The sequence below is a fragment of the Diabrotica virgifera genome, chromosome 4 (genome assembly GCF_917563875.1).
Source record: "Diabrotica virgifera virgifera chromosome 4, PGI_DIABVI_V3a".
In the NCBI taxonomy this organism is placed as follows: domain Eukaryota; kingdom Metazoa; phylum Arthropoda; class Insecta; order Coleoptera; family Chrysomelidae; genus Diabrotica; species Diabrotica virgifera.
This window is the reverse complement of record NC_065446.1, coordinates 461,123-485,465: the sequence shown is the minus strand read 5'-3', so window position 1 is coordinate 485,465 and position 24,343 is coordinate 461,123. Positions and strand designations below refer to the sequence as shown.

General features: G+C 32.1%; 1 protein-coding gene across 8 annotated transcripts in view; it reads left to right on the top strand.

The window, feature by feature from the left end:
- The window catches only part of LOC114324400 (calcitonin gene-related peptide type 1 receptor-like), a 553,725-nt gene that overhangs the window by 463,607 nt on the left and 65,775 nt on the right, over positions 1 to 24,343 (top strand). For all 8 annotated transcript variants that reach the window (XM_050649000.1, XM_050649001.1, XM_050648998.1 and 5 more), the window contains one exon: positions 16,233 to 16,409. In XM_050649000.1, the coding sequence (XP_050504957.1) occupies positions 16,233 to 16,409 (177 nt within the window). The remainder of the gene's footprint in view (positions 1 to 16,232; positions 16,410 to 24,343) is intronic.

The following is a 24,343-nucleotide window of genomic DNA, read 5'->3' as shown; positions in this document are numbered from 1 at the left end:
CCGTTCCCCCACCATCAAAAAGTTTATTTCTCGTTTTTATTTTTTTTTTTAAGTGGGACGCAATCAATTTTTAATTTTCAAAAAATTCACAGGCATATTATCTGAGGCTTTTACAAAATATGTTTATTTTTCATAGATCCGTGGGTTGGGTGTACATAATCTCAAAAAAAATGTTTTTTTTTTTAGAAAAAAGCGTATATCTTTTTTTTTGGAGATAGCTGGAGGTCTATTTTTTTTTCTATTTGGTATATTTTATTAAAAACTATATTCCTAATTTTTTTATCAGATTTTTCCCTAAAGTTCGTCACCTTCAAAAATCCAAAAAACTTTTTTTAGGGGGTTTTTGGAGATTTGCCTCAGTTTATAGACTTCACAATAGATTAGATCAATGTTTTTATAGGTTATATATAAATTGAAGTAACTGAGTCGTTTAGAATAAGTATATAAAAATAGGACAAACACGTTCAAACCCCCAAAAAACAGTTTTTGAATTTTTGAAAGTCGCGAACCTTACAGAAAAATCTGAAAAAAATTTAAAATATAGTTTTTGATAAAATACACAAAATAGAAAAAAAAATTAGACCTCCAGCCATCTCCAAAAAAAAGTTATATCCTTTTTCCAAAAAAAAAATTAATTTTTTTGAGATTATATACACTTAACCTACGGATCTATAAAAAATAGACATGTTTAATAATAGACATGTTTTAAAATGATTAGCAAATTTCACCTATAGCGGCTCCTACTCTACACCTTTCAAAAGAGCTACTACACGACCCCTATTCCCATTTAAAAAAAAATCGTCGATTACGTCATCACGTCCAGATGGATGACGTCACTAGTATGATAATATATATGCCAAAAAATTATAATTTAAAAATAAAAATCGACCTGTTTCTGGATTTATCTCCAAAATCGTCCATTTTAGACAAAAGGAATGTATTTGCCCCTCTCTGTACCTATATACAAATGAATATATTATGTACAAAATGTTTTTGTAAAAATTTTATAAAAATTCATTCATCATCAAACTTTCAGAGTTTTTCTGTTGAATATTATAATAATAATAAAATTTCTTTGGCAGTGCGCATAAAGTTTTCTCTCTATTCACTGCAAAACTTCTGATTTTTTGCCATTATCTGCTAAAACTTATTTATAGCTTGCTTTTTTATAACTTGTTTGGGCGAGATAAGAAACGCAAAAGTGGAGCAAAACAAAATATCCATTTTCATTAAAGATGATACTACGACAGTTTATGTCATGGCATGATACTCAATTAAAAAGGATAGATATATTGTGAACTTATAAATGGCGACATTATTGAAAGGTGAACGATTTTTGAAGCATCAAGAATACGGGATGATGGATTGAGATTGAGATGAATTCATCTCGAAGGAACATTTCATTTTGTAATAACAAACTGGAAACTTATGGAAGTAACGAATTAACGTTCCAAAATGCTCATAGTGCTGTTTTTAAAAGGTTTCTTTTAAAATAAAGTTTCTCTATTTTATTCTTCTTTTGAGATTAAATAATTTACCTTATTGGGATTACAACTTTATCAAAGCCTCAAATAAATAAATAAGTGTCGATAATATAAAGAGTCAAATGAATTATTTTAAAAAAAGTACAAAAAGTAAATGCTGGCAAAACAATGTAAATAGATAGATATGTAGTTTAATGGGAACCACAAAAACAAAGAAGTCATGGAAAACATTGAGGAACTTCAGACAGAATATCCGTGAAAGGGTAAAAGTAGAACAAATGAACAAAAACAACAAATGAATGAATGGGAAAATATTAGGTACTCAGAATTATTACAACATAAAAGATATCTATATACTTCCCCAACTTACGAAATAAAAGACCGAAAAACACAAGTTGCAGATATATGAAACGAAATAAAAGAACTGCTAAAACACAGCCGTTCAACCTTATTTAAATTTTATATAGATAAAGGATGAAAAAGACAGATGGGAATAAAAACTGACGACAAGCTCATAGTTTTTTGAAATTAGAGACATTAAAATGACCATTTTTTTAGGTGGAGCATTAATTTTTTTAAAAGTGTAGGTAGTTCATTACAGTTCTCCTCGATATTTTCGTTAGTTTTAGTATATTTACTGTTAACGATGCCAAAAATTAAAAAAACTTCAGTATTTGAAAATAAATACGAAACTGTTTACCTTGTCAACAAAAGAATAAAGTCCTTAGGGATAGCTTTAGTAAGATAAAGAAAAAGTACCAGCTTCGAAGTAGAAGGAAGTAAATAGTCTTGTGCATCAAATCCAAAGAGACTCATAAGTTATACAATCTATAGACAACAATACATCCCGAAATTGAATACTATTTGTTATGTACTTCCCCGCTTCAAGATAGCCCCAATGGATTGCTCGAGAATGAGAAACAAACGCGATGGGATTATCCCGTAGGATTATTATATAAATGAAAAGAAAATGGAAGTTTTTGATAACAAAGAGAGTGCGGATTCTTGTCCTTCGATTCTCCGCAGATTCATAACTTATGGATAAGGTATAAATTGAGAAAGCCACGTAGCAAAAAAGGTTGTTTGGATAAAATCAGAAGAAAAATAAATTAATTATTAGTGTTAATTATAGTCTCATCGATATTAATAGGGCTTTTCATCGATTGTCATTTGTTTCGAGCTTCTGTTATGTGTCACATAATATTAATATACCTACATCATACGTCTTTGGTTTGTATTATTGTATATACCAATAACGTATGTCGTAGATATATTAATATTTTGTGACACATGACAGAGGCTCGAAACAAATGACTGTGAATGAAAAGCCCTATAACATCCGAATTGAATGGGATCTGTTCCGATGAATCTGGAGAATTTCAGTGGAAGTAGTTGTTTAGACTGCGATTTTTGAAGTTATACTTCTTTACGCGCGATATGAGGGTGAATTTTAATAGGATTAAAACCTTTGATCCCGGCGCAGTCGCATTACAACTTTGTTTTGATTGGATGTTCAAATGACATGACAAAAATTATCCAATATGGCAGCTGTGGGACTGTGCTTTGGTTATGTATGGTTGTTGCGTTTCAAAATTTGTAGGAAGAGAAACAACAAACAAAAAGTTAGTTAATGGTTATACTGCCTTTTTAAATAGTTTTCATATATTATTTTTGGACTTATTAACATAGAAGAGATGATTGTTGCATGCCAATGTGAAAGCCCATCAAACTGTGACTAGTATGAGTGCCGCAAAATTACTGATAAAAAACCTATTAGCTCGAAGGCGTAAAGAACTGTGGATAACAACAATCAACCGGGACGATCTACGATCTCGCTTATTCAAAGCTAAAGAATCTTACACTGGTAAGTGTTTTAAAAATAGTTAATCAAATTTTGTTATGATATTTGAACATAGCCACTTTGCACGATGCAAATGATTGCGAAATTTATTAGTCGTTATACAGGCTCTAATTGGGTGTTGAAATGATCTGTCAATAATAAATAATTGTTCAATATGAAGGTAAACAAATGTATAATATATTACTTTTATTGTTGTGAGGACAGAAACAAAAAAGTTTATAATTGTAGTGATTTTTAAATAGTTTTTAAAGCAACAGGTACGTAATAATTGTAAATGTATCATAGGTACCTATTTGAACCTACCAAAATATATAGTATGTAATACTTTTATTTACATAATTTGATTACCATCAAAATTTCTATCAATATTCACCTAATACATTGTTTTCTTACTCTATGTTTTGTTGTATTTTTTCAATTCTAAATCATTTCAATTCAAAATCAAAATAATTTAATTTACATAATTCAAAAATGTCAAAAGTTTAATCCGTTTAGTTAGTCGATCTTCGCACATAATGACACACTGTCTCCGTGGCGAAGCGTTTAATGCGGGTGAACCCAATACAACGCCAATACCAGCCGCGGTGGTAAGTTAGTTCGAATCCCAATAGAAACTTTTATTTTTTATTTTTTTTTATACATTTTATGATTGTAAGTTTATTTATTATATCATTTTATTTTCAGAAAATACGTATTTAGTTAAAAAAATTTCCGACAATTAATGTTCAAAAATCATTTGTGGCATTTTTAATGTGTTTGTGTGTGTTTTATTCTTTTATTATTTTAATTTTTGGCACTGTTTTAATAAACATGTTTGAGAAGTAGTAAGTATAAATTAGTTTAATATTTAAATAAAATATAAATAAAAGTATATTAATTTCGTTTATAATCATATAATAATATAATAGAAGTATAACTTCTTACGTGCGTACAAAGTACACACACATTCTTTTTTTCTTTGTATTCTAACCAATTTATAATAATAGTGGAAGGAGAGTGCGATATTTTAGCAACAATTAAAAATCTAATTAACGACTAATAGTCTGTTGATTGTGTAATTTAGAAAGGAACTAGAACGTTAGGGTTTTTTTTTGTTTCATATGACCAATCGACCCCCAAATATAAATGATGCGTTTTTTAGAATGGGATGAGTTAGTGCCCATGCACTATAGATGCATTAGGATGAATTATGCGCTTTTGCCAATATTATACATATAAAGAGAAGTTGTTCAAAATTAAATTCCTATCGAAATATCACCTTTTTCAGAGGATATAGGTATAGATTTGCTTCACAAAAAAAAGAATGTGTGTGTACTTTGTACGCACGTAAGAAGTTATACTTCTATTATATGATTATATGATTATAAACGAAATTAATATACTTTTTATTTATATTTTATTTAAATATTAAACTAATTTATACTTACTACTTCTCAAACATTTTTATTAAAACAGTGCCAAAAATTAAAATAATAAAAGAATAAAACACACACAAACACATTAAACAAGCCACAAATGATTTTTGAACATTAATTGTCGGAAATTTTTTTAACTAAATACGTATTTTCTGAAAATAAAATGATATAATAAATATACTTACAATCATAAAATGTATAAAAAAAATAAAAGTTTCTATTGGGATTCGAACCAACTTACCAGCGCGGATGGTATTGGCGTTGTATTGGGGTTCACTCGCATTAAACGCTTCGCCACGGAGACAGTGTGTCATTATGTGCGAAGATCGACTAACTAAACGGATTAAACTTTTGACATTTTTGAATTATGTAAATCAAATTATTTTGATTTTGAATTGAAATGATTTAGAATTGAAAAAATACAACAAAACATAGAGTAAGAAAACAATATATTAGGTGAATATTGATAGAAATTTTGATGGTAATCAAATTATGTAAATAAAAGTATTACATACTATATATTTTGGTAGGTTCAAATAGGTACCTATGATACATTTACAATTATTACGTACCTGTTGCTTTAAAAACTATTTAAAAATCACTACAATTATAAACTTTTTTGTTTCTGTCCTCACAACAATAAAACTAATATATTATACATTTGTTTACCTTCATATTAAACAATTATTTATTATTGACAGATCATTTCAACACCCAATCAAAGCCCGTATAACGACTAATAAATATCGCAATCACTTGCATCGTGCAAAGTGGCTATGTTCAAATATCATACCAAAATTTGATTAACTATTTTTAAAACACTTACCAGTGTAAGATTCTTTAGGGTTTTAGGGCTAATAGGTTTTTTATCAGTAATTTTGCGGTACTCAAACTAGTCACAGTTTGATGGGCTTTCACACTGGCATGCAACAATCATCTCTTCTATGTTAATAAGTCCAAAAATATAATATGAAAACTATTTAAAAAGGCAGTATAACCATTAACCAACTTTTTGTTTGTTGTTTCTCTTCCTACAAATTTTAAAACGCAACAACCATACATAACCAAACCACAGTCCCACAGCTGCCATATTGGATAATTTTTGTCATGTCATTTGAACATCCAATCAGAATAAAGTTGTAATGCGACTGCGCCGGGATCAAAGGTTTTAATCCAATTAAAATTCACCCTCATATCGCGCGTAAAGAAGTATAACTTCAAAAAGAATGTGTGTGCACTTCGTACGCACGTAAGAAGTTATACTTCTATTATATAATTTCAACGAAATAAATATACTTTCAACAGTTTATTTTAATTTTATTTAAATACTAAATTAATTTTAAGACTTAGTAATTTCCAAAAATAAAAAAAGAATAGGAGTGGTCCGGATTTGAACCGAAGACCTCTCGATCTCTAGCCGAATGCTGTACCAACTACGCTAGGAGGTCTCTGTGTATGTCGTCTCGAACATAATGACAATTCACGGTAACAAACAGACGAAGTGAAGTATAATAAAAATATAAATGTTTTAATAATACTTATCTTACTCCTGAGGAAGACAAATCCAAAGACACAAAAATTATAATAAATATATTTACTAAAAACACTAATATATTCTTTTCATACCTTTTTTGCATTGATATATTTAAACCTAACTTGAAAGATTTAGCAACTAACACCATACTGTCTGTGTGCGCATGCGCTCAGAATAATGAAAATGCACTCTCAATCGCGCCTAAAGAAGTATAATTTCAATAAAGCATCTATCCTTCCTTTACAAAATGACGTTTGGAAGAAGTCTAAAATATAGTAACCGAGATACAATTTTTTTTAATTTTGCCACACATTTCACAATTTTGTTTTTTGCCCCATAACTTTTTTCCACGGGGATATAGATATAGTTGGGTCGCTAAATTCAGACACAATTGGTTAGTGCTTTTAGTCGGTAAATTTTTTATTTTTGGCCAATTTTCCCAAAATTGGCAAAATTACTAACTATTTAGTAAATTAACTATATAGTAATTTTTTTTGGCAATTTTACCAAATTGGCAAAATTACTTACTAAAATCACTAGCCATTTGTGTCTGAGTTTAGCGAACCGACTATACATAATATAGGCATTGCTTCACAGAAAAAAACTTCTGTCCTTTCTCTTTAAAATGACGTTTAGTAGAAATCTTTTCCATAAAATTGTGTGGAAGTATCGAAAACAAAAGTTTTCAGTGTTTTATTGCTAGATAAAATTTACTACCATAAAAAACATAATAACAATATTAGAATAATACAATACACTGCACAGTGTATGCAATAGTAATCACGCTACACGGAATCAATCTATCTACATAATTTCACACACACACACTCGTAGCTCATCGCACTTCAATCCAGTGTGATCACAATTGAACATCGACACAGAGCTACCCATACGCCAGCTTCGGGTCGAAGATGGTCGCTACCGCTCACTGAGGTTACAGTTCTAGCGAAACACCTCCTCACTACAGAGCACTTCCACCTCGGCAGAGTTCTAATTCATTCCATTGATAACTAACTGCCGTTTAAGTTCTTTCCCGGTTCAGTACACCGAATGAAATTGATTTCATGATCCTCGATTCTTTTCTAAAGTACACTCTTGGTAACCATCACTCCTTGGCTTCATCGGAGAGGTGGCACGTAGTGGGATTGCGTTGTTATGGAAACACGTTCGGTCCTCTGTTGACGAGCTGTCGAACGCCGGGCGGACAGCACATGGTTACAACAAGGCGGTGCTTATATCTATACCCCCGTGGAAAAGAGTGCGGCAAAAAGGGAAATCGGGGATCTTCGTATTTTTTGCTTCATTGTTTGAATATATTGTAAAAAAAACTATTTTTGATTTGGAAAGTGATATTTCACCCCTTTCTTGAAACGCATACCTTTAAATAGTAGTACTCCGTGGTTTTATCATCTTAGGGGGTCCAATGACCATTTGAAATAATAAAACGCTTTTTAAGGTGTAGTTTCTTTTAGCCATCTTTTTTGGACATAATAAATAATAAGCCTATAGAATATTTAAGATTGGCTCATATAGTAGGTATTATATACGTCCAGTTTAATTTGCCGCGAAGTTTTTTATTCTTCATATTTTCAAACAGCAGAAACGTAACTAGCAAATTTAATATCTCTTATTATGATTTATTTATCGAGACTAAAACGTATTTATGGCTACAATTCTAAATGTATTGAGATTTATATACGATATCGCGACTATTCAGATGTAAATTCGTTAAAAAGGAACATGAATACAGCACAATGGAATCGTAGTAATGGATTGGGCTGTCATTATACAATATATTTATTGTGTTTTATTATTGAAGAGAAATGAAATATATCAACTATTGATAATAACAATATATAAAATTGATATCTTAAATTATTTTATACAACCACTTAGCAAAGGAGTCTTTTTTGTTGAAGATTTTTTTATTTCATTCGATATTAGTCTATCAATCCACGGTATCAATAGCTACGAAGGCAATGAATCGACAAAATTCTTAAGAACATATTAGGTTTAAATATTTTTAGGGAATCCAGCGTCTGAATTTCTGATTTTATACATAAATAAACAATGGATCAAAACAAGAGGAATTATGGTTTTGAAATAAGCTAGGAACACTCATTAACATGAAATCATTTTTTACAAGATCAAACCTTATTACTTAACATTTTTTCTGCCTTGTGAAAGTAAAAAAGAGACTGTGAAATAGAAAAAAGAATAGATGCCTTTGAAATGTATTACATTATACTCTCTCTATAACGAAAGCATGTATTACGAGGTTTCGCTTATAATAAGATACATTAGGTGTCCCAGAACACTGTGTCCCATAATGGGTGTCCCACTCTTATTGAACTATAACCCTCTATAACGAGGCATATTTGGTTATAACGAAATAAAATGGGATCGAAGAACATGTTTGTTTATCTGCTTTTTTTTCGGTTATGGCTATAAATACTATAGCTGCCTGTATACAGAAATGCCAAAAATCTGTGTGCTTATCCAGGCGTCATTTAATGATCTCCACCGCCTGTCAACTTATTCCTTTTTATCCGCCAACTTTTTTCAAAAGATCCATTCAAACAATATTTAGCATCTTATATTGTTCGGAATAGCTTCACTATAGGATGTCTTAGAAAACTACATATTCATAATTATGCACAATGTTATTGTTGTATGATATAACGAGATCGGCTTATAACGAGATAATTAGTCTGCTATTTCAGTTCTCGTTATAGAGGGAGTCTACTGTATATGTATATAGACGGGTGTTGATAATTCCGTGGGTAAAAAGTTACTTACGATCTCCAAATAGCGATTGTAGTGCTACAAGGCAAATGCTTGAACACCTAGTGGAGGAATCAGATCATATAGTCAATACAGTGGCTCTCCGTCCTATTTCTTAGTTGTCACCAAAGAGTTAATTGAATGTATTTATTAACTAAATGTTTATTTCTAAACAAATTAGTTATTGGTGTTTACTGTTTGTAATTTATCGTCCGTTTGGTCTGTACTTTTGTATGGTGCAGAAGTGTGGACGTTTAAAATTACGATCATGAACAGTATTAAAGCAGCATTGGAAATGTGGATTCACAGAGGGATGCTTAAGGTACCTTGGACAGTAAGAAAAACAAATTAACAAGTACTAAGGAGGGACAACGAAGACAAAGAACTGCTAGAGACTGTTAAGCACCGTAAAATGTCTTATCTGGGACATATAGTGAGGGGAAATCGATATAAAATATTAAAGTCATCCTTAGAGGGCTGTAGAGGTGTAGGAAGAAAACAAGTTTCTTGGTTAAAAACATGGAATGGACTCAGATATCAAATGCAGGACAATTATTTCATATTGCAGAAGGATAATTCTGAGATAGAAGAAAAAGAAGAAAAAGAAAAATTTTTTGTCCTCTTGGTTTTTACACAAAACTCAACTGTGATGTAGCCATACCTACGCTAAGTAGAATATACGGGAATAAAAATATTAGCAGTGAAAAGTTATTTTTGAATTACAGATATTACTAAGGACTGCTAAAAACAAAGCAAAAAAGAGTATCAGTATCAAAGTGCGCGAAAGAGAACAAAACCGTAAAAAGTGTTCCCTACGGTTATTTCATTACGTAATAACGGGATCTCGGAAATTACTTCTCCTTAACCAAAACCAACCTCGTAACATTTTTCGTAATATACTTATTGTTAGTGAGATGACAAGACTAATAAAAATATTACAAAGATGACGCAGACCCAGCAATAAATATTACCTCAACGTGTTTGTTCTCTGAAGAAAATCGTATTTAATATTGTAGAGTGTAGAAAGCTTTAATTTATTTTGTGTGAAATTTGGAGGTTTGCTTATTCTACATCAGGGAAATAAGCGAAAAAAAATTATGTTCGGGACTGTGACAAATCCAGATATCTGAAATTTTTTCTAGTTATTATGGAGCTATATAAAAAACCCATACTTTCTCTGAATGAATTTCGATGTCTTTTTTAATTATAAACAAGTAAAATTACAAAACTTCATCTTTTAAAGCATAAAAAAGCTTTAAAAGCACAAATCTCACACAGTATATTGAGCTTTATTAGGGTTATTGAGTTTTTCCTGTAGCATAAAGCAAATATTATTTTGGACCAGGGCATTTAGCACAAAATAAATCAATTTTTTAATACAGCACCTAGAAACTTGCAATTTTTGCATTGTGTTCAGGATGATATCAGGAAAAAAGTATATTATAGAAAAATGGGTGGAAATGCATAGTTGCATTTCAAAGTGCATCCAAACTTGCATAAACATGTCAAAATAATTGTATTAATGGCTAGATGTTGTTATTCGGGGGGTTTTGGAGGTTACTAAATACGAATACGTGTTTATAACTAACCACTGGAGCACCTGGTGCTCCGGTTCACTGCTAAAGCACGTCATTTGACGTTTCGAGGGTTTTTGCCACTAAATTGATACAAACGGATTACTCGGATGCTTTGATGTCGCTGAACAAGAATACGTCATCAGTACCGACCCCCGGTTCACATGGTGTCCAAAAATCTTCCACTTTCCAGAAGAGAACATGCCTAAGCAGTGACCTTGGGCACCAGGTGGTCCGGGTATCGGTTTTGATGAGGTATTCGTATTCAGCGACCCCAAAAACCGCCGAGTAATCTATTTGCATGCATTCACCGCCGAAAATTTTCGAGGGATTCAGAAAATGACGAGACTTAACAATGACCGTGGGTACAAGGTGCTCCGGGGGGTCAGTTTTGATGGCATGTTCGTATTCAGTAACCCCAAAAACCCCACGAGTAATCTGTCTGCATCAATTTAATGACGAAAACCCTCGAAACTCAAGAAGATGCCGTGTTTTAGCAGTGACACCGGGCACCAGGTGCTGGTCGGTCACCAGGAGGTCGGTTCTGATGGCGTATACGTGTTCAGCGACTCTAAAAACCTCCAAGTAATCTGTTTGCATCAATTTAGTGCCCATAACCATCGAACGTCCAGATGACGTGTATTAATAATATACCTGGCAACAGGTTCGGTTCTGTTTTTGTAGTCATGTAGTTCGCAACTCCAAACAAACCTCGAGTAACAAAATCTGGCCCTTAATTTGCTTATTTTGACATGTTTATGCAATTTTCCATGTATTTTATGCACTTTAAAATGCAATAATTATGCCTTTCGACCCATGTTTCTATAGTAGATTTTTTTCCTTACATAATCCTGAACACAATGCAAAAAGTTCTAGGTGCTGTATTTAAAAATCGATTTATTCCGGTGTTTTAGTGCTAAACGTCCTGGTCTATTTGTAAAATAATTTTACTTTTGTACTTGCCTTTATATCTTTAAAATGAAATCGTATTCGAACTTGAACTCCATTTAGAATAAGTTTTCAAATTAACCTGGAACTAAACCACCAATGAATAAGCTACGTTTTTATTTGAACAACTAATTGAACATTATTTGTTATGTACCTTCCAATTTATCCCAAAACCATTTGTGATTGTCTGAAAATGAAAAATAAACATGGCTATATCCCGAAGGAATATCGCAAACTGAAAAGTAAAAGCAAATAACTTTTTAATATGAATGAAATTCTGCATAAATAATATTAGCTGATTTTCTAAGGAAAAAATAAGAAAAGGTTGTTTTTAAAACAATAAATACATTTCATAAGGAATCTGAATCCGAGGCTTTATAAAGAACTCTTTCCAGTGGAATTGAGTTTTTTTTTGATAGTTCTCATAACATATAGGGTCCTGCATTATTGAAAACAAGCAGCAAGACAATAACAATCCCTTTACTTCTTCTTTTGTATAGACATGACTCTGCCTGTTTCTTCAATGTGCCTCTAGTAAGTGGTTATTCCATCGTTTTCGTGGTCTTCCCACTGATCGTCTTCCTATTGGGAAACCGTCTCTCACTGTCCTGACTACCCTAGTTGTTGTCATTCAGTTTATGTGGTCATTCCATTCTATTTTTCTGTTTCTTACCCAGTTATTAATGTTATCCACCTTGCATCTCCGTCGTATATCTATCTGTACTTCTAGCTCTGTCCTATAGAATCTTACCACGACTTTTCGGTGGGTTTTTATCTCCGCTGTTTCGAGCAACCTTTTTGTCCTCTCTGTGTCGGGTCGTTTTTCTGCTGCGTATGTCATTATTGGTCTGATGACCGTTTTGTAAATTCTGACTTTCCTTTCTTTTCCGATATTTTTATTTCTCCATATTGTGTCATTCAGGCAACCTGCGGCTCTGTTTGATCTATTCACTTTCGTTTCGAGCCTTCCGTAGCTAGATAGTGTGATGCCTAGATATTTAAACTCCATCATTTGTTCTATTATCTGACCTTCCAGGTTCAATTTACATCTTATTGGATTTGCTATTATAACCATACATTTTGTCTTTTTTGGGAAAATTAATATGTTAAATTTTCTATAAATTGAAAATTAATTAAGTAAAAAAATGAAACACCCTCTATAAGTTTCACACAGAATCTGATATTGCTGTGATTCAGATAACAGCTGTGTATCTACGTCATTATCTATCCTAAATTCATTATTTTAAATTGGATAGCGACGGTTTAAAATGTTCAAAGAAAATTTTTGATTAAATTAAGACGTCTCATAATCAGTTTATCGATTCCAGATAATTTACTTGCCATGCCTTTCCACGTTTCAATATAATTTTGAAAGCGTCTCATGGTGTATTTTCCATAATTCTCCATTACTCCTTCTGCCTCCTTTGTATGCTCTGAAAATTCGTTCAGAACCTCAAAATCTTCCGAGGATTTGTTCGGAGCTAAGGATGTGACGTAGGGATTATTTGATAGATAGGACGTGTCACTTTATTTTATACCTTGCTATATTAACATACTTTTTAAATAACATAAAATAATTAATGTGAGATATACGACAACCTGGATATAAGTGCTGATACAAACAAAAACAAATATACACGGTGGCAAAATTAACGGAACACCTTAAAGATGGGACATGTTAGATGTCTCGAATTTTCTAAACCTGTTGTCATATTTGAGTGATTTTTTAGTACGTTACGGCCTTATTATTAAAGAAAATCGATGTAATGATATTGTTGCTGGACAGGTAAGTGTCATTTTATACCGGATGAAACAATAAACAATCATACTGTGTTTTTTCCTTAAGAGGAAACAGTAGCGATCAACAGGTAGCAAAAACGCGTTCCAAGATTGCGGCTGTAATTTTGAATATTTTTTCGAGATATTTGGCACACGTATTCGTAAGATAATAAAGAATGGCGGTACAGAGCCCAATTTGAAAAATATATTAGTATGTGGAAATTACTTTATAATTTTAACTATTTAGAATATTTATAACTTTATAATTAAGTACAATATTAAAAAACGGGCCTGTAAACAAAAAAATACACTTTCTTCAAATAAAGTTTTTTACCCGATGCCTAGATTTTGTGTCATTTTGGAACTACTAAAATGTTTTATTTTATTAGCCGTTCCAAAATGACAGAAAATCTAGGCATCGGATAAAAAAGTTTATTTGAAGAAAGTGTATTTTTTTGTTCTTCTTAATGGCGCTACAGGCTCGTTTTTTTAATATTGTATTTAATTACAGAGTAATTTCCATATATTAATATATTTTTCAAATTGGGCTCTGTACCGCCATTCTTTATTATATTACGAATACGTGTGCCAAATATCTCGAAAAAATATTCAGAATTACAGCCGCAATCTTGGAACGCGTTTTCGCTACCTGTTGATCGCTACTGTTTCCTCTTAAAGTTCGTAACACTGTGGAATATTCTAGCATGTATAAAATAGTGAAATTAAAACTCAATTGTATTTTTTTAATTCATTCGCTTATGTTCGATAATAAAAGAGATATGTACTTCTAATGAGGTATGCTATTTGGTCTTGATCAATATCATTCCAAATCTCGAGAGCTACTGCTTCTACCTCTTGTAAGATTCTAGGAGGTGGTAAACGCTGTCGTATTCTTCTGCCAATATCACACAAATTTCAAGCGGGTTAAGATCTGGACTATGAGATGGCCAATTCAATGTCAGTTCAATGTTCAATTCAGTTTGTGAACGTGAGGTCTTGCATTATCGTGCATTAGCAAAAAATTACTACAAATATAAGGAGCCGATAGCATTGTAGCTAAGTCCTTCGTTATGTAAGATTACTGCTTGAACGCACTCATCGCGAGTCAAATTCCGTGTAGCGCGTTCCATTTTCACATTTTGGTAATTTCTCATAGCCTACTTTAGGCTTATCTATTAAACTAAGAGGAAAATGAGTATTTATTGATGAAAAACATGGCTAGTTGTTAACGTATACTTAACTTTTTTATTATCCAACATAAGTAAATGAATTAAAAAAGAAAATGTTAATAACGCCTAGGGCTACAATTGAGTTTTACATTCAATATTTTATATGTGCTAGAATATTCTACAGGGTATTCCTAACTTCCTACTAAAAAAACACAGTATGGTTTTTACACCCGGTATAAAATGGCATTTACCTGTCTAGCAACAATATTATTACATCGATTTTCTTGAATAATAAGGCTCTAACATACTAAAAAAATCATTCAAATCGGACAACAGGTTTAGGAAATTCGAGACATCTAACATGTTCCGTTTTTAAGGTGTTCCGTTAATTTTGACGCTTAGGGATTTTATCAACTGAAATTTAGTTTCCTTTTTTTGGAAATAATAAATTGTATGCACATTTTAAACTAATATTCGAAACAGTTTTTGGACTTTGAAACAAAGTAACTCACTTGAAACCGAACTTGATACGTTAAGCCAGAGTTTATTATCAATGAAAGTTGACAAGTTGATGACAGAATTACAAGTGAAAAATCGCTTAAATGTCATAATTTTGTAATGATTTCGCACTAATTTTGCAATGTCTCCGATCATTTTGAACAAATAAATTGTTCAACAAGTTCTTGTAACTTCCGACACAAAAGCAACTTTGAAATTCTAATTCAGCGGGTCAAAACAGCCCCGGCTCCTAGGCTATATTATCAGATTAAAGATATAGGTACAGACATTTCTAGATAAGTGCCAGTGATTTAAACAACATTAATAACTGAGTAGCTTTCATAATATAGGATAATTATTAGTAATTAAGGCAACTGTCATTTTTTTATACCGAATTCGAGTTTTATTGGCGCAGACAGTTAATTGCCGTTTTTATCGTGCTTTTTTGCTCATTTTTTGTTTTATCCAATTAGTAACTATTTTAAACCGAGTCCAAATCATTTAGTTATTGGCTAGAACGAGGAGACTAAGTTGTTGAACCCTCCTAGGCAGCAGTAGCGGATCTAGAAGTTTTCCTTGGGAGGAGAAATATGACTTAGGGGGGAACTTTCACTGAAACACCAACCAAAAGACAAAAAAGTTAAACCAAAACTACATAAAAGACATAAATAATTACTTATTATGCATTAATCCCCCTTAATTTTCCTACCTAGAGTGAATGTGTTTGTGGTTTCAGTTTCATGTTTTAACAATTTTTTTCTTTAATTTTGGAGGTTGTTAGGGGCAGAAATTTTCCCATTTTTCCTCCCCGTAGATCCGCCACTGCGATCCAGCAACTTTACCTACTTAAACGGGTACTTTACACGGGCTGTCGAACCCACTGCTCGATGTGCTGCCAATTTTTTCTTTTATTTTTTTTTTAATAAAATTGGTTTTGCGTTTATATCCCTATTTAAAATCAAGGGACTGGGAAGTGGAAGAGAGGGGGTCAACAAATGACATGTATGTATCGTAAAAATATGTCCCCTTAGATCAAAAATCGACCTGTTCCCTCATTTCCTTAAAATCAAATAAATACTACCAAATATGGATGTGGACTGTTTTCATTGGACCACGCTGTATAATTAATAAATAAAACATGTATAACAAGCCACTTGATGCAATTATTAAACATATTGTTTTGTAGGTGTTGGATTAAAGACTCCAGGTTCGAGATCATCAACCAAATACCAGTAGCTGCCACTATAATTCTCAATCTCTTCTTCCTTATAAACATCGTAAGGGTTGTGGTGATGAAACTTCGGAAAGGTCCTGCTGAAGGGCAAGGATCTGGTGCTTCACGATCGTCGCTACAAGCGTTAAGGTAAGATAATACTTTAAATACCAGGGCTATCCAGAAAATTTCTTACGCTTTGATCTGTAGCCGCTAGGGGCGGGGTTAGTGCGGCCATCTTAGCATTGTGGCGTTCCTCCGTTCAGTAGCTGTCCAGCCGTGATAGCGCAACGTCACTATCTCTCGTTATTTTACAACAGCTGTTTGAAATTTTTGTCGCGATCAAAAACCCCGTCAGTTGTGAGGTGCGACAATACGCTTCTTGTTGTCTAAAAACAACAAATCGAGGTAGTGTGCGTCAATGGTGCATTAAATTCAAAGATGGCCGAACCAATGTACACGATGAAGAACGAAGTGGACAGTCAAGCATTGTGACTGATGAAATTGTCTCTTATACATTTAAGTGGAGGTGCTTCCTCATCCGCCGTATAGTTCGGATCTTGCACCTAGCGACTATTACCTATTTCAATCACTAAAGTCCCGGCTTGCAACGCAGCGCTTTGATGGTTGAAGCCTCAGGCAGCAGAATTTTATGACAATGGTATTTCAAAGCTAGTTCACCGCTATGATAACTGCCTGCATTTGTTAGGAAATTATGTAGTAAAATAGTATTTTAGTGTCTTTTTCAAATGTATATAATAAAATCTTTTATCTGCTCTATGTCATATTATGTTTAAGTTTTTAGTTTGTGAAAACTGTCATTATAGTGACGTATAGTGGCGTGAAGTGTTTAAAGTGTACGTGAAGTAACAATGTATTTTAAATGGGACTTACTTTTTCACACTGTTTTTAACACACTTTCATATAATCAAATATCCTTAACTTTCACGTTGTCATGGTGATGACATAATGAGCAATAAATTACGATAAAAGTTTTGACAGTTTTGTGGTTTGAAAGAAGTTAGAATTTTTAAATGTCAAAGTTCTAAAAATTGTAGAATAGAAATGAATTCCAGTGACGAAGAGTTGCAGTTTTTTTATTTGTTTATGGTAGAGTAGATAAAATATTGTATGAAACTGTGCGTGAAGTACTTTTTGCGAACTTATGCGATGTATAGCAATCGCTCCGCTGTCGCTCGTGCTCTAAATATCGCGTGCGTTCGCAAAAAGCATACTTCACGGACTGTTTCATAAATAACTATTTCTTGTACTTGTTTTTTTCTATTCCAAAACGTAACGTACTTTTTGGATAGCCTGCGTATAATTAGGCGATCTTTTCTATTAATAAAAAATTAGAGGGGCCAGGAATAATTAGAAGAAGCAAGGAAAAATTGGAGGCAGTCGGGAAAAATAAGAGCGAGTGGCTCTTATTTGGAAAGAGTGGAAAAATTAGTGGCAATAAGGAGAAATTAGAAGAAGTTAAGAAAGGAAGTGAGGAATAACTAGATGGAGACACGATAAAATTAATAGGACTCAGGAAGAACAGTAGAGAGCCGGAAAAAACTGTAGAGAGTCAGACAAAATTGGAGGTAATCAAAAAAATAGATGGCAAGTGACTAGATAGATCCCCTTGGCATGTCACATAGCAAAATCACTAGTTCAGTAATAATCAGATATATGCCGGATTTACACTCAGCCTTTGTCACTGCTCTTGCCGCTGCCGGAAATATTGCCCGAAATACGATATCGACGCGAGTGACTCACCAATATCCTCAACTCATTTACCGAACCACTCGTAGCGTTGGAATACGTGGAGGTTAAATGTTTTAAAAAGAATATTATTGCTTGTTCCCTAAATTAATATTGATCGTTTTTCAGATGATTTTCGAAGTTTAATTATTTATATACAATCTGCTTAATTATTAAAAACATAAGGATAGTTTAATAGAGTCGTTTCATTGTAACAGAATAATAGAAGCAAGTAAGTACTTAGTTGTCCTTGAAACGACGAAACACAACACTTCTTTTGGTACTCAAATGTGAGTGGCTGAATGTGAATACTCACTCGCATTCGCGCTGCCTCTCCTTTTGGAAAAAAACGACAATTTGGGGAACGGCGTGTAATGGTAGTGGCATGAGCAGGGAACGCGCGAGTATCCTATTTACACACTTACGCTGCCCACTTCACTGCCCAATTCCCTGTCCAACAGGACTGAGTGTAAATCCGGTAATAAAATTTCATTAACCGACATATATAGCAATACTACGCTGTAGCAAGTATTCACTTCTGTCGGCACTCCCCAACTACTACGCGCTGTTTTTTATTATAAATTCTTATTTGTCAGCTGTTGGAGTGTACAGAATAATGTTATTTAAAGGTGTTTAAAAATCGAAAAGAATAAATAAAACGGAATATTAAGATAAACCAATTTTTGTATTTCTTGCTGAAACTCGATTCGACAAGAACTCAAAACTTGGAAGGAACTTATCGGAAACCGAGCAAAATTGTATTGAAACAACAAAGCGGCAGTGAAATAATCCAAAACGAGAAATATTATCTCAGCCAAGTTTTATTTCTGTCTTTTGTGGGACATTTTGCGCTGGTGACATTCCATTAACTGGCTGCAATTTAAATTTCGCTCCTCCTCTGCTACATCTGCTGATTGCGATTTTCTCCCAATGACAGGGGCGTGCTTGCTTGGGGTGTGATTAAGGACTTCCGAAGTATTTGCAGAATGTTTTGATGGCAAAGAGATTGGAAATTGTTTTCGATAATTAAAGTTTTCTTAAGGCAACTTACAAACAAATTTTTCTACTCCATTTATCTATTGTACTTGCGGTTATGTTGAAGCCCCGTTTTTTGTACTGACTGCTAATATAATAAGTCGAATAAATCTTAAATTAAAATTAAACATTAAAAATTTAAAAAATTAAAAACAGCTTATGGTAGGGGAGCAAAGTATGCCAAATGTGCAGTAACTCGAGCGTTATGGGGACCTATTGTGTTGTGAATAGTAGTTCCTAAAACCAAAAAAAGTTAAGTAAAGTTTTCCATTTTAGTGGAGACTTTCCATTTTTAATTTAATTTGCCATCTCCAACAATCGTTTTTTATATTATAGCGTCATCTATCCATAATTCGATAAAATATTTCGAATAACAATTACTTTTTTTTACGTAAGGAATCCAAATCTGCAATAAAAAATGGGGGTTTCCATTTAAGATTTTAAAGTAACCCCCCACCCCACCTCTGTGGGGGTCGTGTTTTTTTGGTACAATTCGATAGATTTTTCATAAATATTGAATAAGTAGTTTTCAGTTTTTCGATCTGATGTTCATTTCGCGAAATATCGTGGGATCCGTATTAAAAATTTTAAATTTACCCCTCAGTCGTGGAAAGCCGTGTTTGGTATTATTCGATAGATTTTTGAAAAATATTGTGCACGTATTTTTTAGTTTTTCGATCTGTCATTCATTTCGCGAAATATTCGCGAAACATAAGCTGTTTTTTATTAAGCTTTAATTTTACTCATATTTTGAGTACACGGAATCAACTTTCGTTGTAGCCTAATAAAATAAAAAAAGTCAAAATGTAAATTCATACAGGTTAAAACAAATTTTATATCAAAGTTTAGGTGGGTACAAAAGATATTTTCAAGAAATTATCCAAATTATACAAGGGACTCATTGTTTAAATAATTAAAAAGGGGTCATTTTTGCAAAAAAAATATTTTTTAACTGTGCTGAGGTAATTCACTTATTAATGAAAGTCTATGGGATTTTTTTCTGCAAAGTTGAAGGTTAAATCTTTCACATAAGATTTACTAAATTAAATTTGACCCCCTATTTATTTAAATAATTGTATATAAATCTTTAAAAAACAAATTTGCAAAAAATTATTTTTAGCGTTTTAAATAAGCAATATAAAGTATCTTCTTTTACAGAGTAAGTTGCGCTATATTATCAGTATTAAGCAAAAAAAATTAGTCGAAAAATATTTAATATTTTTTGAGATATTGAATTTGTTTTTAAATGTTACTATATTTTAAATTGCAAAAACGCGGTTGTTGCCTAAGAAATATTCACCTGATTAAGATCTCATTATTTTTATTTTTATGTATATTTTCGATAAATGTATTGATAAATTCAAATTTCAATGAAACTCACCCCTAAAATGGCATTTGAAAATTATTCAAATTTGTTTATAAATTGTTTTTTTAATAACGTCGCGGGGATTAAGTATTTTGAAATGTCGTTTCGATAATTGGGTTCCCGGGAATTTTTTACCAATTAACAAAAAATTTTTGTCGTTTTTTCTTCTTCTTTTTTTTTTCTTGGAGCTACATTACTATGGGCCCTTTTAGGGTTAAATTTTATTAAGAATGTCGAATTTCTGAGTTGTAGATTCTAGACCTAAAAATCTCTTAACTAAAGTGTGGCTACTTACTGGGTTACAGGGTTTTTTATTTAAAAATTTAAAAATTATTGTTACCAAGTACTTTAAAACTATTTGAAGTATCCTTATCATACTTGGCAGAAAGTGTGGCTATTACACACCCTACTAAATTGTGATTAATAAACGTTTTTAGCTAGTGCCAGAGGCGTACGACAGGGGATAGTGAATGATTGAACCTTCCCAAATTATACGCCACTGAGTAAATTAGTATTTTAGCGAAATTTTTCGATTCTCCAATACTTTCTATGTAAATAACTTTATTGGTATTGATAAAGTCATCAGTTTGAGAGATATTGGAAGATTAAAATGAATGAATGAATGAATCAAAATAAAAATTCCGTTTCATTTTTAACGTCCAATATCTCGAAAACTAATGACTTAATCGTTACCAGTAAAGAGTATATTATTTACATAGTATTGGAGAATCAAAAAATTTCGCTAAAATAGTAATTCCCTCAGTGGCGTAGAATTTGGGAAGGGTCAACCATCAACTATCCCCTGTCGTACGCCTCTGGTAGTAGCTAGAAACTTTTATTTATCACAATTTAGTATACTGTTTAGTACCCACACTTTCTGCCAAGTATGATAAGGATACGTCAAATAGTTTGAAAGTACTTGGTAAAAAATAATTTTTAAATTTTTAAATAAAACACCCTGTAACCCAGTAAGTAGCCACATTTTATTTAAGTGATTTTAGACCAATCCTAATCGTTTTAGGTCTAGAATCTACAACTTAGAGATTCGACATTCTTAATGAAACTTAACCCTAAAAGGGCCGGTAGTAATATAACTCCAAGAAAAAAAAGAGGAAAAAAAGACCAAAAAATTTGTTAATTAGTGAAAAATTTCCAGGAACCCAATTATTATCGAAACGGCATTTTAAAATATTTAATATCCGCAACGTTATTAAAAAAACAAATTATAAACAAATTTGAATAATTTTCAAATGCCATTTTAGGGGGAAGTTTAATTGAAATTTGAATTTATCAATACATTTATTGAAAATATACATAAAAATAAAAATTATAAGATTTAAAACAGGTGAATATTTTTTTGGTAACAACCGCGTTTTTGCAATTGGAAATAGAGTAACATTTGATAAACAAATTCAATATCTCAAAAGATATTAAATATTTTTGGACCAATTTTTTTTGGTTAATACTGATAACATAGCTCTACTTCTACTGTAAAATGAGATATTTTATAGTGCTTATTTAAAACGCTAAAAATAATTTTTTGCAAATTTGTTTTTAAAGTTTTATGTATAATTATTTAAATAAATAGGGGGTCAAATTTAACTTAGTAAGTCTTATGTGGAAGACCTTTAACTTTGCAGAAAATAATCCTATAGACCTTCATTAGTAATTAAATGGCCTCAGCAGTTAAAAAAGTAATTTCTTTGCAAAAATGACCCCTTTTTAATTATTTAAACAATGATCCCCTTGTATGATTTGGATACTTTCTTGAAAATATCTTTTGTACCTACCTAAACTTTGATATAAAATTTGTTTCAACCTGTACGAATTTACATTTTGATTTACATGTAGTGTAATTTTATTTTACTAGACTATTGGTATTGTTCCTAGACGAATAGATGGAATGTGACTGCATATTTTAGAGTCCCTTGCGTCTCCTTTATTCGTCGTCTCCTTGCCTTATAAATTGTAAAAGGCAGAGATTAAGGGTGTTACCAGAAAGTGGTTCCACGAGAATTTTATTGAGACTTATTGTTTACATCTGGGACTTCTCATTTCTTTCAAATAATTCTTATTTTTTTCTGCTTCATTACAGGCTTTAGCTGCTTCTTGGCTGTTTTGGCATCAATATTTGTTCCATAATTGTAAGGGTTGTTTTAGATATCTTTCTATCGGAGATATAAAAATAGTAATGGGCGATTCAACGCCGAAATAGCAAATGACAGATTTTAAAACATAATAGAAGAACATGTCTTCAGATATATACAGAACTTAACCAAAAAATACAATGATTAAAAGATCACAGGTACTCCAGATATACACTTCTCCAAGAAATTAACGCACCACTTTAAAAATGGGCCATTTTTAATGTGTTGAATTTCCTAAACCTGTTGTGCGATTTAAGTGATTTTTTAATACGTTATAGTCTTATTTTTAACAATATCGCTCTAATATATTGTTGCTAGACAGGTAAATTGTCATTTTATACCGGGTGTACCAATCAAACTGCCAGTTTTTCTCAAAGTTCACCACACCCTGTGGAATATTCTAGCATTTATAAAATACTAAAATTAAAACCCAACTATAGCCTCATGTCTTCTTAACATTCTGATTTTTGATTCATTCGCTTATGTTGAATAATAAAAAAGTTAGGTGCTTAACAACTAGCCTTGTTTTTCGTCAATACAGGGTGTTTTTACTTTAAGGGCTAATTCTAAATGAAAAAATAATGATAGTTTCCGAGATAGGGGGTGTTGAAATTTTTAAAAATGCGCCTCGTACGAGGTTGCGAGTATTCGAGGCTTACAGATACTTCAAAAATTCTTAAATATTTAAATTTTAATTTTGTTACGAGCTGGGGTCTAATGGACCCTGCCGTACTAACTGGATGGTTAATTGAATATCTACATTCATGACTGCATGAAAACAGACTAATAAACGTAGAATAAGGTCTTTACTGTTTCGTAGTGAATAAAAAATTTTATTGAGTACCAAATAAATATAATATTTTCTTTCTTTGTATTAAAACTTCTGTCTAGGAATATCTAGCTACGGCTGAAAACTTAAGCGAGGAGAACGAGATACAAAACTTCTGAATATTTCTGCAACAAAACTCATTAACAACTAAAATTAAACTCCCCGAAATACTTTTTTGCTCTAATGACAATAACTTTCTTGATCGCTTTGGTCCCGTTTCTACCTAAGACAATGGAAATCTAACAATAATGAGTAATTTGAAGTTTTGCGTACTCTCGAATCCGTTCTAATATAGCACAATTGTTGTTTGATAAAGCAATTAAAGGCATGAATGGGGCATGATAATAATAAGCGCATCACAATATGCTTTTTCATCAGACAGAGGTGACACAAAAGGGGAATTCAAGACGAACGAATAAGCACGGAGGGTACACGAAAATATATCCAAATCACTTTTTTTTAATTTAAAATTCTTATAGTATTCATCTTACCGAATTTGTCAAGATTATTGTCGTGAAAGAGGAAAAATTGCTTACCAGGTGTTCCTAAAGAATTATTTTTCTGAAGCTACTTCTGTCATTTTAATATTATTGTTACACTTTTTTCCAATTACTTTTATTGAAAACAGGAAAAAATATTTTATGAAAGGAGAAAAGTTCCAGATATAAAGTTTACTAATAAAATAACAGTAAATATTTATTTAAATATGAAACTTTTCATATTGGGGTCCCTTTCTGGTAACACAAGAAAGCAAAAAGACGGCGTCCTCATTGAAGCTGCATGCACACCTCTGAATCAAAACGAAACCAAACTGTCTATAAGTGGAATTTCAAAAATAATTTAAAATCCATTTTTGGACGCTGTAGTGATATCTCTCGAAGAAAATAGAAAAGTCCCAGATACAAAATTCACTATTAAAATAATAGTAAAGAAATGCTTAAATCTGAAACTTTTCTTA